At 37.9% G+C, this 12,020-nt stretch overlaps 2 protein-coding genes across 2 annotated transcripts; both read left to right on the top strand.

Moving 5' to 3' along the window:
* Positions 1-4,535: 4,535 nt before the first annotated feature.
* LOC131783173 (adenosine receptor A2a-like) lies at positions 4,536-5,483 on the top strand. The gene has a single exon (XM_059099908.2). The coding sequence runs from the start codon at positions 4,536-4,538 to the stop codon at positions 5,481-5,483; it is 948 nt and encodes a 315-aa protein (XP_058955891.2).
* A 3,511-nt stretch (positions 5,484-8,994) lies between these two features.
* Positions 8,995-9,985, top strand: LOC131783174 (trace amine-associated receptor 9-like). The gene has a single exon (XM_059099909.2). It carries the CDS (start codon positions 9,005-9,007, stop codon positions 9,983-9,985), a length of 981 nt encoding a protein of 326 aa, XP_058955892.2. The 5' UTR covers positions 8,995-9,004.
* Positions 9,986-12,020: the final 2,035 nt, after the last annotated feature.

A 12,020-nucleotide genomic window follows, 5' to 3' on the forward strand; every position in this document is an offset into this window, starting at 1 on the left:
ATCGTTGTCTGGCAGCAACTGATCTCCTCACTGGCCTTATTGCTGAGCCTTTTCAAGTTGTTTATTGGCTCTCCCTGATTCATGAGAATTGGACTCTTTGTCGTTACGCTTTAGCTGCACATTATTTCGCAAGCCTTCCTCTGTCTTCAGTCTCTCTGTTAACAATGACTGCAATAAGCGTGGACAGACTTTTCGCCCTGTTGTTGAGTCTCAGATACAGACATGTTGTAACTTTGAATCATTCTGATCAACTCATTCTAGAGCCTTAAACAATGACCTTTTTGCTGCTTTCAACGGTGGAAATTTTCAGCTTGTTATAGAAACAATCTATTTTTATAAGGCTATTCTCAGCCATTAAAATTCAGAAGATGGTGGGCACTTGTTCCTGTAATATCAGGTCTAGTGTATCATGCGATCTTTTACATTCCACGCACTGTTGCAAGCTTCGACACAAACATGAGAATCTTACAAGTACTTAACGTCTAGAGAAAAAAGTGGGGCCACTTTCTTCAACGCTCTGGAAAAGAAATTCCCTAATTATATCGCTGGCAGCGCCTATGGACAATACGGAGCGAATCCTGTGCTCTGTTTCCCTCTGCATGCATAATGTTGTATATAGTTTATAAATAATATTGGAATTGTAATATAGCATATTTTATTTTATTTTAGCTTATTTTCTTGAAGATGTTAGCTCTACAGCTACACTGTAAATTTCGAGCATAAATAAAGTATAAGTATGTATGTATGTATGTATGTATGTATGTATGCGTGTATGTATGTATGTATGATGCATGTATGTTTGGCTAACCGAGTGGGCTACCCGCCTACGGACAATATTTGTATGGAGCTCTGGTCTTTAAATTATCCTATGTGACTAAATAAATATTAAATTATCAGTGATGATAGATCGCGGCCATCATGCCCTTAGAATTGCGACTTGAGAGTTCCTTGAGAGTTCGGGACTTTAAAGTTCCTACAAATTAAACACCATCTCATTAAAATTGCCTCCCAAAAGTCCTTCAAAACGTTACTGTAAAGTACCCTTTAATTGCGTCTTTTCAGTCTTGGAATTGCCACTTTCAATTCCCTTAAAATTACCACTTCTAAGCACCTTAGAATCGTCGCCTATTACTTTTTAGTTCTTTAATGTCGTTTATATGAGGGACTTGGACTCATTGAGACAAAATTAGAACGGAACCTTAGACCTGACAATTAAAAAACGAACATGATATTTCCATAGTAGTATAGTGTGGACATTTCCTGACAGTTCGTCGCTTAGACGCTAAATGGGATGATTTCAACATTTTTAAAAAGAGAAAAACAACGACTTATTCTTGCATAAAGCGAATCCCAATAGGCACTTTTCATGACGTAAATCAACAAACGAAAAACGAACGAAAATTCTCAAATGCGTGAAGAGTATGTTTGCAACCGATGCTAATACAACTCCGGTAAAAAAAACATAACTGTCCGTTGGATTGCGTTATCCGCCATTTATAGAACTGGGCTCTGATCTACTATTATCAGGCGGAACTTTTCCGGTTGTCAATGACATGACTTGATGTCTGCCTAAAAAAGTTTTTAATAGATCAGGGAGCGTCACAATGCGACACCAAAAATTAAAATTAATTTGGTCTGGAAATATGAAGAAATGCTAGTGCTGTGCTAGAAAAGTTATGTACTAACAATTGTATATTTAGTCCAAATCTAAAGAAAATTGCAAATACACATTACAACGGGGCAGGATTTGAAGGTAAACAAATCGTGTATACAAACTTTTTTTTAAGATCATGATTATCACGAGAGATATTGACTGTCGGTCAATTTGGCTTTTATTTTTTAATTTACGGATACAATCTCGCGAATCCCAAATATGCACATCACAAATGGATATTTTTTCACTTCATCTCAGCATTTTATAATTATACTGCTCGACACATTGATTAACAGCTCCACCGAGTGGTTACTCTAAGATGCTCTTTAGGAGGTTTCCCATATCAGTTATATCATGGTAGTTTCTACAAAAGTAAAAGACAGCTCTCTTTCCTGCGAAAGAGCTTATTACACAAGTTTGAAAAGTTGAACAGACTTGCTTAAATGTAGTGCCGATACCTTACTCTTTGCTAATATATCTAGTTGGTATTGTAGAGCAGGAATCATAGTTCATATCAAGCCTGCAATATCCTCTTTCGAACTCCTTATTATCATTTAATGATGAAATACTGCAATACACTGAGGCTCTCATTGACGTCTCAGGAAGCAATTTTCTGAAGGATGAAGTACCTACAAAAGCAGCTTCCGAGAAGCAATCACTAACCTATGTGTACTATACGAGTGTAAGCTGTGTTTGAGTCTTGACACTATACGTAAGCTTACAATCTAATTGAGTGTGAAAACCTTCAAAACTCGGACAGTCTATTTCGTTTTCTCTTTGGAGTTGTTCGTCTTTGCTCACGGTATAACAACGTCAGTTGCTGCGCTTGACATTTTTACTAACGTTTATTTTGTTCTTCTGTTGCTACTTGTCGGCCAGCTTATTCCAAAATTTCATTTTCGATTAACGAAATTAAGTTTAAGAGAAGTCCGAGAAATGACATTGCACAAATTGGCAGGTGGCGTGACAGTTTTAGCTCAGCTGCGTGTTTTCAACCCAAGTGAAACACGCTCTTTCAACCAATAACAACGTGTGTTACATCCGAACTTAATTATCATAATAACCGTTATTAAAACCTTAATTAACCATTTTAGAATTCCTTGGAATTGCCACTCCCAGAAATTCGGGATTTTAAAGTTCTTAAACGATTTATCATCACTGTTAAGTTCTTTTCAAAGGTGCTACCTTAATGCCCTCTTCATATGATTGCCACTTTTAAGTCGTGAAATCGCCACATTCAAGTCCTGCAAAATTACCGCTCGTAATTTCCGGAGAATCGTCACCAATAAAAATCGTCTCCTTAACAGTGTAAGCACCTTAACATGACTGATATGGGGGACTTTTAAATAAAGCTTCTCGAAATACTTGAAGTGGCCGCCTCATTGAGGCTCAATAAAGCCATACAGTTTGGAAAGGAACATCACACATAACGATTTAAAACTAATGCTGTATTTACACTCTAGAGCGACTGAAAAGACATGGTTGATTAACATTATTTGATATTCGTGTCGCTTCAAAGTGTGAGCTCCAGGTCTTCAAAAAGCAAAAACATAAATCCTAAATAAGGTGACACTATAATGGAAATAGGCACCAAAACTGTCAAGTGCGTGAAGAATATGAATGTTGCCGACGCTAATTGTGTCTATTGTGTCTGAGGATCTTTTTTTTCTTTTACTTCTTTTTCATCTTCTTTTGGAAAAAAATTGAAATATAACCCTGATCATAGATATCAAAAAAAACTTTTCCGGTTGTCAAAGGCGTAACTTGATGTCTACTAAGATCTTCTCTTTTGCTATTTCTCTCACATCGAAAATCAGCAGTGAATAACAGGTCCAAAAATTCAAATGAATTTGGTCTGGCTATGGGAAATTCTGGGTAAATGATCATCAATAGTCTATATAACAGTTAGGCGTATTATCGGCAAGCTTTTGAACAACAGTGATGCTAAAGTTCCTCTGTTATAATGGAGATCAGGACAACGACTTAATTTTCTGTCAAAGCGGCCTGGACAACAATTTCAAGTACATAGATTGATGTTACAGACAAAATTTTTGTGTGACTCAAAACATTTCCAACGGGGGAGGATGCTGTTACGATAGCCAGTGAAGAGCCGTGTTGAATGTTCCACGTCAGTTGAACATTTACAGTGATTTTTTTTTCCAAGAATAATGCTTATCACGAGAGATCTTAAGGTTGATAAACTTAGCTAACATTTCTCGTAGACGGATACAATCTCGCGAATACTTCAATTAATCAATTATATAGTGCTCCACAAATATATATATTTTTCCACCACAGCACTGCGCTAATATTACTGCAGGACGCATTCAATGAACTTCCCATCAAGTGGTCATTAGAGATGTTATTCAGAAGGTTTCCAATGTCAGTTAGAACAAGAGGGTTGGTACAAAAGCTCGATGACGGTTCTCTTTCTTACGACAGTGCTTAATGAACAATGGCAAAAATACTTTCCTCTGCTCCTTTCCTTTCATAGGAGATGAAAGGTTAGACAGCTTGAAAGCAGCTCTAATAGTTAAACTCTTTTCATATATCCAGTTGGCATAATAGAGCAGGAATCTGCGCTCATATCAAGCGTGCAATATCCTCTTTCGAATGTCTCGTTATAATACACAGATGGTATATTGCCTTCAGTGGCACTGAATCACATGGACTGAATAGGCTCTCTTGAAAACAAATTTAAAAAAGCAGCCACAAGCCTACAGAGCGACGAGAAACAATTACTAAACAGCAAAGGATATTATTTTTCTCTTAAAGCAAAAGATCGGAAAGCAAAATTGAGATGGTAACCGGTAACCGCCTTTAAACGAGCCGGAACTCGGAGAAGTCCTTCCTTGGATGTTGGTATGCTGCAATAGTGATAATGACACAAGTAAACATAACTGGAGATGCAAGAGATCCAACTGAATATCTTGTCCAACTACGATGCACGGGAGGATGGACAGATGAGGAATATAAAGCTTTGATAGGCATTTCAGTTATCAGCGTCTTTTTAGCCTTTAACGCTATTCTTGGCAATACCTTGATCCTTGTCGCGCTTCACAAAGAAACTGTCCTGTATCAACCGTCCAAACTCTTGTATAAGTGTCTGGCAACAACAGATCTTTGCGCTGGTCTTATATTGGAGCCGGTTGCAACTGTTTATCGGTTTTCTCTCATTCACGAAGATTGGAAACTCTGTCGCTATGCAGTGACCACGCGTTTTATGGTAGGCTTTCCTCTATTTTCAGTCTCTCTGTTTACAGTTACAGCCATAAGTATAGACAGACTTCTTGCCTTGTTACTGGGGCTGAGGTACAAACATGTTGTTACTTTAAAGCGAACATATGTCTTCGTTATCATCATTTGGGTTGTGGCCACAGTCACCGCGAATTCCTACTTTGTGAATCCCCAAGTAATCATCTGGCATAACTACATCGTCACACCATTTTGTATTATGACAGCAACGTTCTCGTACACAACTATTTTCCTTTCTCTCCGTCGTCACCAGAATCAAATGCAAGTTAATGAACCGCAACAACCGGGCCAGCAAGTCTCCCTGAATATGATGCGATACAGGAAAGCGGTATACAGTGCACTATGGGTGCAGGTGGCACTCGTACTTTGCTTTCTACCGTACAGTATTACAACAGTCAACCTTACTACAGAAAAATTGTCTACGTTTGACTTGATTGTCTTAGAATGTGTTGTAACTCTGGTTAAGTTAAACTCTACGCTTAACCCGTTCCTTTATTGTTGGAAAATTAGTGAGGTGAGACAAGAAGTGAAGGCGACAATTAGACAAGCACTTTGCTGCCCATCAGAGGTTTAGTCCATGAACAAGTCACGGAAGTGTCACCAATCACACGTGTAGCCGCACCTTCCCCCCTCCCCCACCACGCCCTCAAGGTGAAACGGAAGATAAACAACAACATTAAAGGGAATTCATTTTCCATTTTCCATTTTTGGATCGTTTGCCGCAGAATCTCAAGATTTTTACAGATTTCTTTAAGAGATAGTTACGCTGCAAACTTTTTTCAGTCGAAAGGTTCGTTGCAAGAAACAACTAGCTTTAATTTAATAGCTTCGCAACACCTTTAGCAAAGAGACCGAAAGTTTGTTGGCACGATAAATATAGTGACTGGTTGTTCTGGAGAGGAGAGGCGATCGGTCACTGGCACTGCTTGATATATTTAAGATTTTCCATAACCAGTTGGTAACGAAACAGAGACATCGTTAACTTCGAAAAATATATCTATGGCTTTCTGCTGTTCTTGAAATGTCTCTATCCCAAACGTTGCGCAAACTTGCCTTAAAACCTCGTCGTAGATCGTTGTTGTCTGAGAAGTCGACCATGAAAGCATTTTGTTCACCGCCTTGTTTGTTAGAATGAAAATAAATTACCAACTCTAGCCAATCAGAATTGACAAAAGGATAGGCAAAAAGGGGGGGGGGGGTTGAGGGTACAGCTACAAGTAGCCTAACAGCTCAGAAACAACATCTGTCTTTGGGTAACATTATAGTTCCGAGGTTGGTCCTACTCAAACGAACTTCAAGGAAGAGAAATGTAATATTCAGCCAGGAAAAATCAGAAACATTTGAGGTGTTGACTTCACGATCCAATGAATTCCTACTTTGCCAAGACAGCATCTTACTTATTTGGCCCGTGAATTGTATAAGTAGAAAGACGTAGACTACTCCCTTGTTATGTGTAATATAGATTTATTTTGTTTTGTCATAATTTTCTAATAAAAGAAAAATTCCGCAATTTTTTAGTATTATCTTTTCAATTAATTTATTATTTTAACAAACATCATTATGATCTTACAATACAATACTTAAAACTACATCATTACAGTTTTCAATATGTACTCCACTCTGAGTGCCGCATTCTTTAGATTGGATGTGGCGTTTAATCGAAAAAATGCAATATATAGGTATTTGAAAACTACCTAACCCCCGTATCTACACGCTGGGGACCCATGCGGCTAATTTTTTCCAGCTATTGAAGTTTAAGCAGTTCTTGTGACTTCGTGGAATATAGCTAAGTTTGAAAGGAAATATTTGTTATTCCACAACAAAGATCAATTTCATACAGCCATAGTTAATTCCCCATTAATCTGCATTTAATTCTTGAGATTCAGGATAATTTACCAGCACTTAGTTCGATTTCAATGACATGTTCTTGGGTTGCATTCACTTTTACCTTTTGAGCTGTTTATCAACGGAGCATTTTTAGAGGGTTATCGAAAACACACGAAGCGGGGGCAGTGTTCAGCACAGGAATATGGGGCCATTCTCTAACGCATTCGAAAAATAGAGAAATCTTGAGTGAAGTTTCCCTTATTGAGTCTCAATATGACAGCCCCTTCAAGCTTTCTTTTAAATTGCTACTTAAAATTTTCTCGTCAAAGTTGTGAAAATCGCCGCTTTTCAGTTCATTTAATTTCCAGAATTACATCAGTTTCTGGTTTCATCCCCCTAACAAAAACTCGCTAACTTAACTAACAAAAACCACCCTCTTTAACTCCGGTCTTTTAACTGACCCTATCAACAACTCAACAACGTATAAATAAGAAATTCCCTAAAAATTAACAAACAAAGAAGCGTTGACTGTGCTCTGTTCTGTTGGAAAACACGCAGGAAGTGGATAAAATAGGAAAGAAGTCAATGGGAAAACACAAGACGTGGTTGAGAGTTTCGCCTCACCTCGAGTGCTCTAGCTGCTTCCTAAGCGCTTTACAACAGAGCAGAGAACAGTCAAGACTTCTTTATTTGTTCATAACAAAGAATCCGTTAAATTCCCCAAGCATGTGACTCACTCAAATTTTCAAACTTGAAATATGCAGGAGACTATCGTGTAGCCAAGAAATCAGCTACTCTCTTCTTACAGTTCTTAGAACTAAAAATCTTGGAGCACAACGAGTTGACTGTGGTCAAGCATTCCACCTATCAACAATCCTGTTAAAAAAGCTGAATTTGAAAATTGTTTGTCCCCCCTCTGAGAGTATTTTACAGAATCTGAGTACAACAGAATAAAATGAGAAATGTCTATATTAGTGTACTCATTTATGACTTTATGAAAAAATTAAAACATTAAACATATACCCGCAATTTAGTATTATCAACTAAGTCGTTGACGTAGATTGGCCACCGTAAAGAGTTTGAAAGCTGACATACGATGTCTTTAAAATACAGTGACTTGCTGGCTTGAGTTCTTGTTTTTTACTTTTGTGAGACAGCCTGAGAGCACGTCACTAATTCCTTACAACGTTGCCACTTGAGCCGACGTTTGATCTGTGGCACAACACCACAACCCGACTCAAGTTTAACCTCAAGATTGCATTCAATCTCGAAATCTCGAGCCCAGGGTCATTTTGGCTCATTGTCAGCGGTATGGTCGTTTTTTGTTGTAGGCAGGTCATGTATGGGGAATTATTATGGACTTTACTGTATGTATGTAAAGTATAGGACATAATATGTATTGAGTAGATAATAATTCCCCATACATGACATACCTAGGTCATTTGGCGATCAAAACGCTGACAAAGAGCAAAAATTACCCTGCGCTCGAGGTTGGCTTGCAGGAGGATATTCGTCAACTTTGCCTACGGTTGACAGAATAATCTGCAATGTGACGTCTTTCATAATGGAAGCAAAGATTTTCCCAATAGACGTTAACGGGGATATAGAAGTATAGCTGTCAGTAAGAGACGTTAGGCGCTTAAATACATCCGACCGCAAGACTTTGTGATCAAATGAAAGATAAATTGCACTTAACATTGAAATACAACAAATCAGCAGTGTCAATAACACTGTAGGAACTAGTAATTTACTCAGTTCAATTTCAATCGGCCAAAAATCTCTTAAGGGAATATTTGATATCGTAAATTCTTTTTAAATGCATATTTGCAATTAAAAAGCATCAATCTTAGAAACAGCATGATTAATAAAGTTTGTTGGAATAAGACCTCGAGGCAAATGTGTCTTCATTTTGAATGCAGGAAAAATCAGCTCTTGTGTAACTTTAGTTAAAAATCACGAGACAGACCAATATTTGTTTACATTAGAATTTGAAAATATAAAATCATTTCCGTCCTTTTACTGACAGCAGGCGATCAAATTGATTGTGGTTCCGTATTTCCCCCTAAAGCCTTTAACTCCTAGAGTTGCAAAGCGACAGTTTGCTTCGATTTGGACAAAGCAAGTCAGGTTCATTTTCGTACTATAACAAAATTTAAATCTTCTCCTCCCAAATTATACACGCGTAGCAAGAGATATATTTAAAAAAATCCAAGTACTTTTCTTTTAATCGTTACGTTCTGGTTATATTTATTAGAAACAACTCATCTTATGGAAAAAGGAAACTTTACTGATGGCGAAAAATACTCTGGGGTGTTTGAACAGCGGCGATGCTCAGACTCCTTAACAAGAGGAATGGAAGGACATCTCAAATATCTCATAGCGTTTAATAGCTTTCTTTCCGTCGTTGCATTTCTTGGAAATACTCTCGTGCTGGTGGCTCTTCGAAAGGAAACTTCGCTTCATCCGCCCTCGAAGCTTTTGTTACGTTGTCTGGCAGCAACTGATCTCTGCGTTGGTCTGATTACAGAACCCCTGAATATCAATTATTGGGTGTCCCTATTAAAGGAGGATTGGAACACTTGTCTCTATGCATATAAGGCATGTTTCATAACAAGTTATATTTTGTCTTCCGTATCTTTGTTAACAATAACGGCAATAAGCGTGGACAGACTTCTCGCTTTGTTACTGGGGCTGAGATATAAACTCATTGTAACTTTAAAGCGAACATATGCGGCTGTGATTACCTTTTGGTTTGTTTCCACTGCAGCTGCCACACTATATCTCTTAAACCATCTTATCACCTTTCTTTATGGCTACATTTTCATACCGTCATGTATTTTCATTTCAATTTGTTCCTATACAAAGATTTTCTTTACATTACGCCACCATCGAACTCGTGCACAAGAAAATGCTTCTGATGGAATACCGGGTCAAGCTAGGAACCTGGCGCGATACAGAAGGGCAGTGATCAGTGTATTGTGGGTCCAACTGGCTTTAGTTGCTTGCTATATTCCTTATGGTGTTGTGGGTGTTCTCTTTAGTAATAGTAAACTCACGCCATCAAAATTTTTCTTTTTGGAGGTTACGATATCCTTAGTGTACTTTAATTCATCTTTAAACCCGTTTCTTTACTTCTGGAAGATAAGCGAAGTGAGAAATGCTGTAAAAACTACATTAGACAAGTTCCTCCTCATTTATGCAGTTAACAAGAGCACTTTTTCCGTAACAGAGCGCAGAAAGGATATTTAAACTCAATAATTATCACAATAGATGCAATGACAACGCGAATCTTAGTGGAAATGATCAGTGATGAGACCCAACTAGATATCTCATAGAACAACTAAGGAGTTCGTCCCACCCTCTTAGCAAATATTTAACAGGTCTTCTTCCCAGTATTAAAAACACAGGAAATATTTCAATGAACTGAGTAACGTATAACATCCAGTCCTTACCGAACGTCGTAAGCGGTACCTCACCCTCGAACAGCTTTGCTTCTAACACATGTGGAAACGAAACGAATCAATCTTATTTCTCAAATTTTACCTTTGATCAAAAAGGGAAACCTTTTATTGCTATCTAATACGATTTCAAGTTTCGCTTTGACGCAAATAAACACAACTTGATAGCAACCATGTTTGAAGGACTAAGCGGAAATCGTGCCAACTATCACCATGGGGCAATTGAGTCAAGCCACCAAAAGTTTATTGATTATTCAACGTTTGTACGTATCCAATGGTTGCCGAAACGGACCTACTTAATTAAACGAGATGTGACTTGATAACTCTACTTCGTACAATAAAGAAAATGTCGAACTCGTCAAATTACATTTCCTCATTTGGTTTAAATGAAAAGTAATGAGGATGAGATATGGTTGCAGAGCGAGCATCCACATATAATGTTGACAAGTTCTCACTTAGCTTGCCCTTTGCCACTTCGCCATGACAAGAGGAAGAGAAAAGCACGATTTCGCTCGTAGCTCAAAAATTTTCGCAGTGTGGCAGAATTGGGAGAGCATTCATCGGTGCAAAAAAAGGTATGAAATAGGGAAAGCAAAACGTGACAATGTTGATGCGGTAACAGACGGGGCCTAGATTTTGTCATTAAGTCAGAGTTTATACGATATGGTAAACTATTATTTCTAGCTAATAATGTTTGAAACAACAACAACGGATTATTTTAACTTTTGAGCGATCTTTTGAGCATACTGTTTATTGACGTTCAGTCAAAATCCTGAATTACCACCAAAGTGAAATCGACAGCATCAATCAAAGCCTTCACAAATCGTGCCTAGAGTTATCCGGCGTAAATTGTAACCGCCAAATAGCGGCCTAACAAACAGAAAAAATTTTCTTTGATACATTGCGTTGGAATAACTGTTATCCTCATTGATCGTTAGTTCTCTCAGGATTATTTCGTAAAGAGAAAGCCGGGTCTCTCAGTTTCAGAAGTAAAAACAAACACTTAGTTATGTGACGTGCACGTGAAGGCTAAACAAATGGCTTGGGCAGCAAGAATGTACAGAAACCCGTGCCCTTAACTAAATAATGACAGCAAAGTTGAAAAACACATATTTGACGAAAAACTGTATGATTTAATCATTTACAACACTAACTCTGCGAAAAAACCCAAGTTTGCGTGTTTCGAACTTACTTGTATCCTGTCAGGACCGAGTTTGGTCCTGTTCGCACTTGCATCTACATTATTTATATTATGTGTCATAAAAGATCATATCTAGCTGTCACTGAATAACATCTTCCTTGACTTAAGTCAACACGCCTAAGGTTTCCCGCAAACATGAGTAATCTCGTCCTTGAAGAGAGAACGAACAAGTATATTTCCGCGCCAAATGGAGGCTATTTTGTTTATCATCCTTCAACTATTTTTTTCAAATTACTATAAAAAAAAGTGTTTAAGAACAGTTAACCGTTCACTGTGTAGGATGTTCACCTTTCAGTGTTCCCTGGTACGATTTTATGAACAAACAAACATGTCCCCCCTCTAATGACAACCACAAAATCCTCCCTCACTCACCATAAATTAACTTCATGATTCATCAAATATTCTTGCTCGCGCGCGACTGGTCTTAACGCATCTCATTAACAAATATTCCCCAGCTGAAACTGGGGTTATCCGAGGATATCACTTAAGTGATACCCTCCAATTTTCAAACCTTACGTGCACTACGATAAACTTTTGTTTAAAAATTTGATTTAAGATGAGAGAGTGTTTACCATTGTTACAGAAGAAGGGAAATAAATGTTTGTTCCTTAAGTCGTGCCAGAGA

This window comes from Pocillopora verrucosa, chromosome 7 (assembly GCF_036669915.1).
Source record: "Pocillopora verrucosa isolate sample1 chromosome 7, ASM3666991v2, whole genome shotgun sequence".
NCBI lineage: Eukaryota > Metazoa > Cnidaria > Anthozoa > Scleractinia > Pocilloporidae > Pocillopora > Pocillopora verrucosa.